General features: G+C 37.1%; 1 protein-coding gene across 1 annotated transcript in view; it reads left to right on the top strand.

Moving 5' to 3' along the window:
- Positions 1-15,192, top strand: part of DCC (DCC netrin 1 receptor) — a 685,279-nt gene that overhangs the window by 409,686 nt on the left and 260,401 nt on the right. The window contains exon 11 of the mRNA XM_012801997.1: positions 501-550. Within this exon, the coding sequence (XP_012657451.1) occupies positions 501-550 (50 nt within the window). The remainder of the gene's footprint in view (positions 1-500; positions 551-15,192) is intronic.

Here is a 15,192-nt window from a genome sequence, read left to right as displayed (position 1 = left end):
AGAAACTATTTCTTTTCACTTTTTAAGAGATAATAAAGATTGTACTGGAGGGGTTAAGCATCCTGGGTGGGTGACCATTAGAATGACATATTTCATCATAAAACTATGCAGATCCTGAAGTGCACTATATCTTAAGCCTTTAGACCCAGTCTAGGAAATCTCTTGTGTGTTTTTGTTGGTTTCTCTGGGAAGTTATCACAAGAAAGCTGTAATTAAATATGGTGGGATTTGGTATCACAGCAAGTGCACACTTGCCGAACAGTTTGGGGACTCCTTAGATGGATAACTTACTAACCCACTGAGACAGAAAATAAATAAATAACCCAGTACAGTTATTTTTAATCTCTGCAAAAAAATTTTGATGTGCCCCTTGGGTTAGCCTACCTAATTATTACTATTATGAACTGTGAAAAAGACACATTTTCTCTTTTCAAAGTGGGTTGGAGAGTCTTTTTTGAGACTTTGGCAGTAACCGTCACACTTTCTGTGATTCCTTGTAGTGCCAAGTTCTCCACCTCAGAACATCTCCCTGGAAGTGGTCAATTCGAGGGTAAGTTGGCTAAATGATTCCTGCTTCATTATCTGTCATTCATTCACAACCCCCACTCACCTACTGCCAGCTGGAGTACAGGATGCAGCTTCCATGCGAAGAAATGCTCTGTAAGAACAAAGTGAGTGGGTGGATTCCACGTCCTCTTCCATCAGACTTAAACAAATTAAATGAGGTATTTGTTGACTTCTAGTATGCTTGATTTTATACAGGTTGTAATGGTTAAAGGGGACTCTATCAGGAAACAAAGATGTCTTTTTTATCTGTACTCAAAAGTATATTACTCTGGCAGTATGCTAAACGGACCCATTGAAAGAGGTGGGATAAAGAAAGAAAGGCTTTGTTTCCTAACGTATTAATTAGAATTTAGTATTTCATCATTATCTCTGGTCTTCCCTTATTGATATAAGTCATTGAAGGCCATTCTTTAAAGCCCGATTATGTTAAATGTATATAACAGTGTTACACAGTCATTCTTACTTTCCCTGGAAAGCCTGGAAAGTTGCTATGACTTTAAAAAGCACTTAAGCTAAATATAGCCGAAGATAAGTAGCCTAATGCCAGAAACCAGTTTGCTGCAGACTTGTCATTATTTCCAGTGTGTCTCAGGGTTTAAAATGAGCCAAAGCCACCTGGCAGAGTGGAACAAACAAGGATTGGTCTGGTTTGACCCTGTCATCCGCCGGCTGCATGCCCTCTGGGAGAGCATTTCACTAGGCCTGGGCCTCTTCTTACCTTTCAAGGGAAGCAATTGGCTTAAATGGTTTCTAAACTCTAGGAGACAGCAGGGAAATTATATGGGTCTTAGAGACATATTCTGGATTTTAATTCTAGCTTTCCTTTTTCATAATTGTATGTGGTCTTAGAAAAGTTTTCAACCTCATCAAACAGATTTCATTATTCAAATAGTGCTAGTGTTAATGATTTTTTTATTGGCTTATCTTTAAAAAAAATAGTAATACAGGATATTCAATGCCTCCAACTTAGTAGCCATAGTGATTATTGCAAAACTCTCTGATGAAGCCGTATTTTGTGACGTTGATTGGGTTTGTCTCAGTCAAATGAATTTATCTTCTGAAGCTAGTGGGATGTTTCCGAAATTGTTACCCTCTTTCATTTTTAGGCACAATGTTGGATAAGAACTAGTAAAACAAATATAAAACTAAAATAATTGAATGTAGGCTGAAAAAAGTGCTGAAGGCAAATAATCTGAAATTAACATAGCCCTAAAAAAGACATTTTTATCTGCAACAACCTCGTTTTACAGATGCACCACTCAACCTAAGAGACTGTCAAGCCAAAGTCAAGTGGAGTTTTACAATTATTTATGTTGTTAAGGAATGAAATTCAGGAAACATATTGTTGTGTCTCTTGTTTAAAGAATCAGGGTTATTAGAATCTTCACTTACTTCGTATGTTTCCTCCAGGAAATGACGTGGAATTTGATATATATACAAGCTGTTTTGTGTTTGTGTGATTCTAGCCTTTAAAAGTGCACTTCCAGCAAAAGGTGAACGTTTTCTTCTGACATGTAAATAAGTCACCATTGAATGACCCTGGATGCTAACTGTATTTGAATTTGGATTTACAATCTCCCTCAAGAGGGAATTCCTGGATTGCAAAATTGACTTTTTCAACTGATTTATAGATATGTATACAAATCTCGCATTCCATATTCTTCTATAATATTCAGCAAGAAAATATAACACAAACACTTCTGTTCCTATTTCTCCTGTAGTCGGTCTCGGGAACTGCTAGAAAATTTAAATTGTTCACGGGATTTTCAAAATGAGTACGTCAAACCCAGGCCCTGGAAGTTCTCTTATTCTCTCTCTTTCTCTTCCTCTCTCTTGTCTTATCTCCTAATTTCTAAGGATACGTGAATTATAAATATTTTTCTTAGATTATTATCCAGAGGAAAGAAACTGGGTGATTAAAACAGTGTTTTATCCATTTTTGATATGTTGATTTGGTGAAAGGCAAAATAATATTCTATTTTCATATTCTGTGTTTGACATAAAGGAAGCGTTTTCAAATATATTATTTACCCCTGACTTTTAGCATTTCAAGGAACAAACTATGTAAAAACAAAATATTAATATTGAATAATTTTTTTTTAAACTAACAGAATTGCAGGTATTTATGTTATTTATTTTCCTTGGGATTTTTTTTTTTTTTTTGAGCAAGAAGGAGAAGAGTTACATTTTATTTTTTATCATTATTTTTTGTTTGTTTGTTTTTGAGACATAGTTTCACTTTGTCACACTGGGTAGGGTGCCATGGCATCATAGCTCACAGCAACTTCAAGCTCCAGCAATCCTCTTGCCCCAGTCTCTCGAGTGGCTGGGACTACAGGTGCCCACTACAGTGCCTGGCTACTTTTTTAGAGATAGAATCTCATTCTTGCTCAAGGCTGATTCGGAACACGTGAGCTCAAGCAATCCATCTGCCTTGGCCTCCTAGAGTGCTAAGATTACAGGTGTGAGCCACCGCATCCAGCCCAGAGGCATTATAAAATTCGATTCTGTGGCCTACTTGTAAGTATAAGGCATAATTTATTGCTTTATTGACAATCAATGAAGAAATTTGGCCCTACTGATATTTTTACAGAAAGACAACTAGAATTTCTATAGTTAGACCTGAGAGGTCATTTAAACTATAAAATGTAATTTGTAGGTACTTAATTAAGGTCAAGGCCACCTAGAAACCAATTGGACTGAGAAATCATGTTCTGGACTATTCAAACAGAGAGGTCCTTATACATTAGACAATAGAGCTTAAGGGTATTCTCTTACTATATAATTCCTAAAAACTCCAGAGTGGATTACCTTTACACAGCTGTAATAACGGAACAGACTCAAACCCCTTTACACAAGCTAACTGTGATCACAAGTTTTGTATTGAAATAATGGTTTGACCTCCACATACTATATGTCAGGTGATAATAGATTATGATAAGACATATTTCTCATACAAAAATTTCTTTACAGGAAATAACAGCTTCCCATGGGAAAAAAATAATAGTTTATTTACAGTATGGACTTTAAAATGTGACTATGTTTAAGAAAACCTTCTTATAAAGAGAATTTTGCTTAAGATTATACTTTTAAACTGAGTTATTATTTAAGCAAATAAATACTACAGCTAGTTGGTTGGCTAGAATATAAAGCATGTGCTTATAGAATGCAGAGAACTAATGTTGACACACAGCCACTTCCCTACATTTCAATCCAAAAAGTCCTGGGAGCTTTCAGGGTATGCTAGGATTCAAGATGCTTAGGTTCATTTACCAGCTCTTTGAGACCCTTGGAAAGTCACTATGCCTTGATTTTATTTATACATTTAACATTTACTTTATACCAACCATAATATTAATACCACTTATAATACTAGGAATATGATCCAGACCTTCCCTTCATGGAGCTCACAGTTTAGTAGGAAACATGTGAAATAAAAAATTCCTATTGCATCTACTCATCCTTAACTTATGGTAATCTGTCAAAGTTCACATTATACCCTCATTGATAAAAAGAGAGATTTAAAAAGAGAATCCTAAAACCTCTTGCCATGCCACCATCTATGACTGTATTTCTATATACTATTATAGCTTTTTTCAATCACTTTATTTGTCCAGAATTAGAGAAAACAGTACAAGTAAATTGATTAGAACATACTGGGTCTAACGTATAAGTTTAGATATTCATCCGCTGAGCGCTACAGGATGATTGTCAGGAGAGAAATACTAACCTTCCTTTTCCCCTCCCACCAAAAACAATACATCATGAGGCTCATTTTTAAATCTAAAAATCTAAACAATGTAGGATGGAGGTTTCTTCTTGTTCTATCACTTCAGCCCTCTTTATTGTTGAAATCTTATCCTTGAACATCTGTCTGTTTGTTGGATTTGTAAAAGCTGATATAGTCGTTCAGAATATGAGAGTCTATGTGGTGGTTTCAGTGCAAATGTAGAAAAAGTTACCAGTATCTCTCTTACTTATTTATTTAGAAACAGGGTCTTACTCTTTCTCCCAGGCTGAAGTGCAATGATTCTATCCCAGCTCATGGCACCTTAAAATTCCTGGGCTAAAATGATTATCCCAGCCCATCTTCCCCAGCAACTAGGACTAGAGGCACAGGCTATCATGCCCAGCTAAGTTTTTTAAATTTTTTTTTTTCATAGAGATGGGTTATTGCTATTTTACCCTGCCTGGTCTTAATCTTTTGGCCTCAAGTAATCCTCCTGCCTCAGCCTCCCAACGTGCTGGGATGACAGGCACAAGCCACCATGCCCGTCTCACCCTACAGCTTAAACTGTCTCACATTCCCACTTTTCAGCAAAATTTGGCATACTTTACTAACTTGAAAATGAGTTCAACAGTCATACAATTTCCTTTACCCAGAAACTACCCAAAAGGAGAATTCAAACATCAGTTTTATACTTTGAAAAACAAACTTCTCACCTTCACTTCTGATATTTTAACTGTGTATGTGTACATGATTGTGTGTGTGTGTGTGTGTGTGTGTGTGTGTGTGTAACAATACAGAGGAAATCTATGTGTATTAGCGGGTAACTTAGGTAACTGAGAAGGGCATGCTATTGAAGATGTGGTCTGACTTGAAGAATTTTTGTCTATCTCTGTCCCTTGTCATTGAGTTGGTGATAACTCTCTTATCAACACAAGTCCACAGCCAAGTAGTTAGCTGAGTGAGTTGTTTGTGTATGACTCTCAGTTGGAAGGAGATGGAGGAAAATTGGAAGAAAGGAAAACAATGTAAGTTAGGATATTGACTGGGAAGCAATGTAATTTAGGCTATTGACTGGAAAGCAGTGTAAGTTAGGATTTTAGTATTCAAGTTCTCTGTGTTTTTTGTTTTTGTTTTTGTTTTTGTTTTTTCATTTCTTTTTTCTGAAACTAGGGTTGTCTTTTCTTGGTAATACAGATTTGAATTCACACCCTTCTCTTCTGCAGAACCACACTTCTGGAAGTGTAGTTCTCAAACAGGTGTCTGTGCCTACTCTGTACTCTCAAAAGGCTTCTTGTGAATGTTGATCTCTTCAGGTACGTAGTATGGAGTCGCAGGCCTCAGAGGCCCATGAGGAAAAGTCCTGTGCCTCCCTAAATCATCCTAAATTCTTCATAAAGAATAATTTATTGTATCTTTTTATTTTATCTTTTGCCTTTGAGTTTCTAGACCCAGACCACTTACAAAAGTGATGTTTTTAAAATGAATTTAATGACTTGGCACCTGTGCTCAAGCGGCTAAGATGCCAGCCACATACACCTAAGGTGGCAGGTTTGAATCCAGCCTGGGCCTGCCAAACAACAATGACGGCTGCAACCAAAAAAAATAGCCAGGCGTTATGGTGGTTGCTTGTGGTCCCAGCTACTTGGGAGGCTGAGGCAGGAGACTCGCTTGAGCCCAGGAGTTGGAGGTTGCTGTGAGCTGTGATGCCATGGCACTCTACCCAGGGGGACAGCTTGAGGCTCTGTCTCAAAAAAAAAAAAAAAAAAGTAAAATGGATTTAATGTAGAAAAAAAGGACATCCAGGAGACCTCAGTGATTGCCTTTATTTAATGATTGATTAGAAATGGCATTTGCTTACTAATAGACATTTTACATAAGGTAATATTTACACTTACACACTTGACACTGATATGTGTATTCACTGATGGTACATGCAGCATTTCTGCTTCAACAGATTACCTGCCCTAATTATCCATCAGTTCAATGGCAGTTGAAATAGACATAAATATCTCATATTTATTATAGTTATTGATCCATTTATTGATTCATTACATGATTGTTCTTTGAGAGTAGATAATGTCCAGGGAGCTGTGATTGAACATTTTAAGGGAGGGTAGGATAGGAACATAACTGTACATTAAGAAAAGTGATGTTTCCAGTTAGTTCTTATATTTTGTCTTTCTGTCTAGAATGTATAGGAAAGACTACACATAAAGTTTTATATTCTGTTAAAATCAGATAATATGTAATAATTTGTGAGACTCCCCCCAAATAAAACTATGCATGGTGTATAACTTGGGTAGAATCCATCTGCAGATATCTGCTAATCTATGTACATATTTTATAAAACACTTTTTTATTGTGGTATATGTACTTACATACAATTTACCATTTTTAACTCTTTTTAAATGTACAGGTTTATGGTGGTAAGCACATTCCCACTGTTGTACCACTGTCCCACCTTCCATATGGACAACATTTTTAATCTTCCCCAACTGGAGCTTGGTACCTACTCACTGTTAAGGCCCCACCTTTCCCTTTGCCGTGTCCCTGGCAGCCACCATTCTACCTTCAGTGTCCTGACTTCCTTTACAAAAGAGCAAGGAAGGTAACACAAACAAACAAACACACAGCATCAACAAAAAAAGGATTGCCTTTCCCTTCATTTTAATTGAGAAACAAAATATGTTTAAAGTTTTATATTCCCACTACCACAGGGAATTAAAGAATTTAATAGAATAGAAGTCAAGAATATAGGCACTTCTTTAATTGGCTGGGAAGAAATGCTTCCCTTTTGATTATTGTTAGTGCTTTGAGACTACTTCTGTTCTGAAGCCCCACATTTAAATATTATTTTTAGAAAACCCACTGGTAAAGCCAACTGTCATAGTTAGTAATAAGAAACCAGAACTATATGCATGAGGTTGTTCTGGAGTAATTCTAAAGACACAATTGTTTCCCACAATCATCTCTCTTCTCTTGCATGACAATTCAATCCACAGCTCCCAACGGGGAGCAAATTGATCCTTTGACTTTTTTTTCGGAAGTTCCAAAAAGCCAATCGTTTCTGCCTTTCAGTGAAATATTAGTTAATGAATAAAGATTAACTGTGAATGGGAAGTATAATAAAATATTTTAGAAGTTAGATAACCTATTCATAAATAATCTAACTACATATGCCAATTTAAATGCATTCTGCAAAGAAGTTGAATAAGGGGGTACTCTGAAAATTCAAAGCATATCCTTGTGTCACACTGTCCCAGATTTTCTTGGCGAAGTTTTGCCTACAAGCTATTCCAGAGAATACTTGTTTTGTGGAACTTCCCCAGGGGATGATGTTGCAATCTTTTAAAAGATTTTGAGCAAGATGTGAAGTTCCCTATGGAAGATACTAGAAACTCAGAAATAGTTGCTTAACGCACTTTTATTTGTCTGACTTTTCTCAAATTATTTTTGTTCTTAAAAAAGAATGCTTTTAGGTAAAATACTTAACAGAACTTTTCAGAGTTTCTTATGTTAATATGGTCATATACATGCCAACCAGAAACAATGTACTTCATACCTTGAGCAACCTTATCTCCCCAAAGTGTATTCTTATCTGAATTAATTTAAACTGAAAATATAAATCAAGTGAAAAAAACCAAAAGAGAAGACAGATTTATATGTATGGAAAGCTAGAAGAGGATCAAGGAATAGTCATTATAAAGTGCCTTTGTGTATAACTATAGAATAGAGAACTGAGACCTCTCTGTGACATCTATTACGAGATAGCCTAAGTTAGAGGCATGATTAAATCTCCGTGTCCATATGAACATTTCCATAATGTAAACGGGACTTAGAAAAACTTTTTCTATATTTTCCCATCTTTCATCTTTTAAATACATAAAATACATCAATTATTGCTATTGTGTGTTTTAAGGCTGCTGTATTTTGTTCCTTCCAAATGTATCATAACCACTGCCATTATTATAGTTGCACAGAGAATTTTGACAAAGATAGTGAAATATATGATGGACTGTCATTCTCTTTTGAGTTCCAGTCTTACTTTCCTATCACCTTTTAACTTACCCTTCACCACACACATTTCTAATGGCTCCGTTTCTGGTTGGCTCTGAAGGCAAATCGCACGTTAGCCTTTCCGTGAAGTTTAATGAGATTTCCCTCAAGTCATACATTTGTGAAAAGTGGGAGGTTTAATAAAGGGCTTAAATCAAACGAACCTAGGTCTGGTGATAAGGTCTCTGATTTTAATTTAGTTCATGGAAGTTGCCCTTCTGGTTGGAATAGTTGATGAGTCACGAATAGGTTTAGTCCTACTGAAGGTAAAAGCAGTTGCTAACTATGTCATTTGATTTTAGAGATAATTGAAACACTTATATGAAAAACTTTTATTTATTAGCATAGTTTTGAATATTAGTCATCTTAGAAAATAGCTGTTAAAATGCGTGTATTTTATCTGGAAGCTTTAACAGGACTAGCCTAAGTTATTATAACTACTATTCTTTTTTAAACTATTTATTTTATTTCAGAATATTAAGGGGTATACATGTTTTATTTACATGTACTTTGTTTTTGTACAGATTGAGTCAAAGTTACATTAATGACATACATTCAGTGAGTCCCTATTCATCATAATGAAGTAACTAAATTTTGCGTTGCATTGAACAATTAAAACAGTATTTTATGTACTGCTTATAACAATCCTAGAAGATAAGTAATGTTAAATTATTGGAATACCAATTTCAAGCTATGCTTATTGCTAGAAAAATTATAATAAAGGCAATCAAGTGACCTTCTCTGGGGCTTACTTTTACTCTAATACATGGAAATAGACTTATAAACAAATAAATGAGTGATGAACACAAGAGAGCGGTATGTTCTGTGAAGAAAATTCAGCATAGTAATATGATAGACAATGGCTTTGAGTACCCAATTTAGATCAGATTGGCAGGAAAGGGCTTTTAAGGAGATGACACTTGAGTTGAGACATGAAGGAAAAGGCACCTGCTTGGTGCACACTCAGAGTAAAGCGTTCCAAGTACAGCCACAACTAGTACAAAAGCTTTGAGGAGGGAATTATCTTTGCATGATTATGAAGCTGAAGTAACAATATGAATCAATCATGAATTGCCTGGTTGGGGCCAGGTCACGTGGGGCTTTGTAAGACATGGTAAAAGTTGGGATTTCATTCTGTGGATGATGGGAAGAGTTTTGAAAGGGGAATGATTAGATTCACCTATTCAGAGGATCACAGTGGCTGAGAAGAAAATTGCCAGTGAATGAACCAGAGGGGAAGCAGAAAGAGCAGTTAGGAGGCAACTGAGCACTCCTTGTAAAATGGTTGTAGCAGGAACCTAGGAGTCATAAAAGGAGGTGGAGAGAGAAGTGGAAAAATGAGGACTGTGTGTTAGATCTGGAGTCAGCAGGATGGACTGACTAATGGGTTGGCTGAGGAAAAGCAGAACCAAGGAGAGAACCTAAATTTTTGGCTCCAAAAACTGAGTGGATGTGGAACTTTTGAATGACAAGTGGAGAATAAATTGGTCTAAAGGGGACAATCAGATATGCCGTGGACATGTTGAATTCAAGGTGGCTTGAGGCACACAATTAAGGATGCCAATCTCCTAGATGATCCTGTGTAAGAGGCTTGAGTGCTGATGACAGGTCATGCCAGGTGACATAAATCTAGGAGTCACTATCATCAACGACACTTTAAAAGAGAATATAATTAGAAAAACAGAGCTGGAACTTAGGATACTTCACATTTTGAGACCGGACAGAGGAAAAAGAACAAGAGAGAAGGCAGACAATCTCACAGAAGCCAAGAGGAGGGTGAGAGTTTCGGAAAGTCGGATCCTGTTAACCGTATTGTACGCTAATGAGAAATACAGTAAAATCACTCTGGTAATGTGATCACTGTGGGGGGAAGGGAGGCACAAAAACTGAGAGCAAGAATGTGGAGACAATACCTAGAGTGACTGTCAGTGATGTTTTCAGGGAGTTTTGTTCTCAAGTGGAAGAATTAAGTAGTAACTTTAGGAAATGATCGACTTGAGAGAGATGTTATTATTTGTTTTATTTATTTGATTTTGTTTCATTTTTTGAAAATGAGAGATGCTTAGAAATAATACACCCAAACAGGAAAGATTAAAAGTACAGAAGAGAGAAAGTGGAAAATTGCAAGAGCCCCAGCCTTTGAGTAGGCAAGAGGGGATAGGCTCCTTCGGGTGGAGGGGTGTGGTAGTTTCATGTTGGTAAAACTGGGAAAGGCAGAGAGAGCGACTGTGGATGCAGATACAAAGTCAATTTGGAGCTGGGGAGAAACATATGAAAAGGTTGTCATCTAAATGTGAAGGTTTAGAGGCGTATTGAGACTAGTTATCACTAAAAAGAAAAAGAAACACCCCCCCCCCAAAAAGAGAATAGTTATCTCAGACTGCAGAAAAGAAGTCATGATGTATATAACATTATGATGGCTGAATTATGTAGACCGACCATTTGGGATCTATTGTCATGAATTTAAAATGAAACTAATCAATACAATTTTGTTTGTTTTTCTCCCCACGGTTGGTTGCTGGGTTGCTGGACTTCGGTAGGCAGATGTTGGTTGTGGTTTTATTCTGTTTGGTGTTTTGCCAGGGGAAAAGGAGTTATAGATTTGAGAGTTTTTCCAAAGGAGTGATTAAAATTAAAACCTATGAAATCCAAGCTTCCTACAGTGAGGAGATAAAGGAGGGCACAGAAGGGCCAGAGAGAGATGGATAACGGAAGTGTGTGAAGGCCCTTGTATCATGTAATTATCTTCTTTTTACTGAAAAGAACAGCGAGGCTGAGAGGGAAGAGGGAATGTGCCCCAGTGCCACACGGAGAATGATGGGGTAGCAGCACTGGGACTCAAACCCAAGCCAGGGCTGCTGGTCAGGCAGTCACACTGTCTCCTGTGGACAGGGCCCAGTGCTAAGGGAAAGGACACAAACCAGAGTGCACAATAGGCCTTGTCATCCAGTGATTTAAATAGTATTCATTTCCAGGCTAAAGTAAGGCAAGGTGAGGTCTGGATCAGTAGCTGGGAGACATCAGAACTATGTGTGACTGACGTAGGAAGACTTGGGTCTAAAAAGTGCTGATGAAGGAGCACTAGAATGGGCTTCAGAAGAACACATTTCCCTGTCTCCCAAGTCCTCCTGCAGTCAGCTTGCATGGAGGAGTCTGCACCTCACAACTGTGTATTTCTCTCTGACTACCTGGATGACCTTTCGTAAATAAGCTTAGGCCAGGTTGCTGACTCATGCCTGTGATCCCAGTACTTTGGGAAGCTTAGGTGGGAGAATTGCTTGAGGCCGGGAGTTTAAGACCAACCTGGCCCACATAGCAATACACCATCTGCACAAAAATTTAACCAGGCATAGTGGTGTCTATTGATAGTCCTAGCTGCTCAGTTGGCTAAGGCAGGAGGGTCACTGGACCCCACAAGGTCAGGTTAGAATGAGCTATGACTGGGCCACTGAACTCCAGCCTTGGCAACAGAACAAGACCCCATTTCTAAAAATATAAAATAAAATAATAAAGTTAAAAAAATAATAGCTGGGTAAGGTAGCTCAGGCCTGTAATTCTAGCATTCCGGGAGGCCAAGAAGGGTAGATTGCCTGAGCTCATGTGTTCACTACCAGCCTGAGCCAGAATGAGACCTGGTCTCTAAAACAAAAATAGCCAGGTATTGTGGCAGGCACCTGCAGTCCCAGCTACTTGAGAGGCTGCAGCAAGAGTTTGAGGTTACTGTGAGCTGTGACATCACAGCACTCTACTGAGGGTGATAAAGTGAGATTCTATCTCCAAAATAATAATAATAATAAAATACCAACAATAATTTTAATCCCCAGAAACTTAAGAAAAGGCATTTCCATATGTGACTCTAATTTTCCTCAATTCCAAATTATATTTATAGAATATATTTGTTATTGAAAGTTGGAAGGGGAGAAATTCAAGGTCACAGAAAAGAGTCTCACTTTAGACCTCAAGGGTTATTAGGAATAAACCTCTCATTGTTTACTGGCAGAGGTCTAGAACCATTAGAAAATATATATTAGATTTGGACAAAATGCAAATGATAACACTGTATATACATTTTACAATCAAACATTGTTAATTTAAATAATAAACAAAACTGAACCAAATGGGCATACATTAGTTACATAGAGAGGACATGCAGTCAGATAATAGTGCCACTATCTAAACATGAGTATGTGTTAGACCTAACTCTGTAGCAACACACGGAGTTTGATGATATCTTCCTCCTGATCTCAGTTTAATCTCATTAGAAAGTCCACCAGCATCATGCAGTCCGGATATACATGTAGTACACATAATAGCATTCAGCATTGAAATCCACTCATTTTATTATGATGTTGCTCTTCCACGTGGAAAATGACAGTCCCCATTAGGTTTCCAAAGCTGTTCAACATCATTCTGTGCAATGGAAAGCTTTCTATAAGAAATTGACAGAAGCTAAGAGCATCATCTCCATGTTTCCCAAACATTTTGCATAAAGCGTCTATTGAATACCAATAGATTTTTCTGATACATTGAAATGTGTATAATAGCAGATAAAAAACAGTATTTAGGAACAATTCAATGTTTTCAGAAAATTTACTTTAAGACATATCACATATCTTAATGCAGCTGAGAAAAATTACTGTCTTTTATAAATAGCTTTGTCCCACGTAAAATAGTAAGAAAGCCTATTTTTTTTTTTTAATAGTAACTCGAGGTCCTTCAATCTAAACATTTTTCCTCTTTCAGAGAAATCTAGTTGACAGACCATTTTGTGTTTTAGCTGAGAGGCAGTAGCTATTAGCTAGATAGTTGTCTGCTTTATTTTTACATGGAGAAAGTTGAAGAGACAGACACAAAAGGGATTTATCTGGGAAGAAATGCCTCATGCTGACTTTAAATAAAATCTGCCCCTTCTTAAAATCTGAAGCTGACTGTAGATTTTTTTTATCTTTCATGCGTAGATGAATCTAAATGTTTCAAAGAATATATATGTCGATGCCCATGGCTGACGTATCCCATGTGTTTCTTCAGAGACGTCTATGTATCAATGTTTCCAAGTTGGGGTCCTTTTCTAATACTTCAAAGAAAGAAAAATGTAGTTGTGGTTCATTTTGGTGCCAATGCAGATAATTCCCATGATCAAATTGAGTATAATGACACTTAAGGGAAACATTGTCAGTTAATAAAAGAAAAAAGAAAGACAAGAAAAGAAAAACGAAGAAAACAAAGAAAAGAACATTCACATTCTCTTATAATCTGGCAGGTTTATTGAGAAAAGACAATGCAAAATTTAGAGATGATTTCTGTTTATTTCTTTTTCTTAGTTTTTTACTAAATCAGACCATGTATACATTAATGCATTTATGGGGTATAATGTGCTGATTTCATATAGAATTAGGAATGCTTACATCACACTGGTTAATATATACCTCATCTCGTTTACTTAATTATTGTGTTAAGACATTCATACTCTACACTGATAGGTCTGACATGTACCCTTGTATTGTGCACCGTTTCTTCATTGACAAAGGAGCTGTGTTCATTTATTTGGGCATTAATTAATTGGTTTAATAATATTTGTCGAATATAGGCCATGCACCAGTTAACCTACCATCCCCACCAATGTAATAAGATTTCCTAGTTTACTTGTCAGCCCCCAAACCTCAGCACCTCCATGGGCCCCAGCAATCAGTGAGAAACTGATACACAACCGACCACCCACCCTTGGGATTGACTAGAGTCCCTCCTCTTGCTTAGAATTAACTTCTTTACATGTGACAAAAGGACTGCTTACTCATCCTTTGCCTGTTGTTTAGAGAAGGCTGGTGGCATTCTCTGGCAGGACTAAGCTTTGATAGATATAGCTGAGGATCTTCTGGATTTAGGAGACAACAGCTACAAAGCTGAAACTCAGCTGCAGGTGGCACTGAGACTGTTCATTTTCCTGTCCTCCTGGAACTGAAGCTGAGTATGGCTGAGACAGCAGATGACGGCTATGAAGTCGAGCATAGACAAAGAAGTTGAAGGGGCCCAGAGTGACAGTTCTCCAACTGGAAGGAAAACAATACCCCAAACTGGGGACTTGTTTAAAATGAAGCACACCTTTCCCCTGTGCCCCAACTACACACTTCAGATTCTAGCCAGGGAATGTTTTCAAGTAGCAGCCCAAATGGCACAGACGAGGATGGTTACAGATCCTAATAGAACAAAATCACTGCTTTTCAAACTTTTTTAATAAACTAAAATGAAATCCACTGCCATAGATTTGTGGCATTCCGGTATAATATGCAAAGGCAAAGATGGGTCTTTTGGGGACTAGGGCAGTGGGGTACTGGAGTCAGCTTTTGTATTATCTTGGGAGAACTGATTGTTAATTTGTAAAGAATTTTGTAAGCCTTATGTTAACCACAGCCATTATTAAAATTAAATTGCCTAGATTTACAATCAGACAAATTGTATTAAAAAGAAAGGTTTTGATACAATTTGTCTATTAAGCATAGAATATAAATGTCTTAACACAAGAATTAAGTAAATGAGGTGAGGGATATATTTACCAGTATGATGTAAGTATTCCAAATTGTATATGAAATCAGCACATTGTACCCCCTAAATGTATTAATGTATACATGATCTACCTCTTTTTGATTTAATAAAAAAAAACAAAGGTTTTATATATATATGAAACCTCCTACATTGACTGTTAAGTATACTCTTGTTACATCTATCTGTGGTCCAAATTGTTCACATTTCTTGCTAGCTCTGGTTTCAGTGAAGTCACCTCGGGAGGTTGGGTGTTTATCCCACAGAGCTCAGCAAATGCTACAAATGAAAACGTTTCTCCT

Source organism: Otolemur garnettii, unplaced genomic scaffold (assembly GCF_000181295.1).
Source record: "Otolemur garnettii isolate 467f Iridium unplaced genomic scaffold, OtoGar3 scaffold00012, whole genome shotgun sequence".
NCBI lineage: Eukaryota > Metazoa > Chordata > Mammalia > Primates > Galagidae > Otolemur > Otolemur garnettii.
This window is presented reverse-complemented; position numbering and strand designations above follow the sequence as displayed.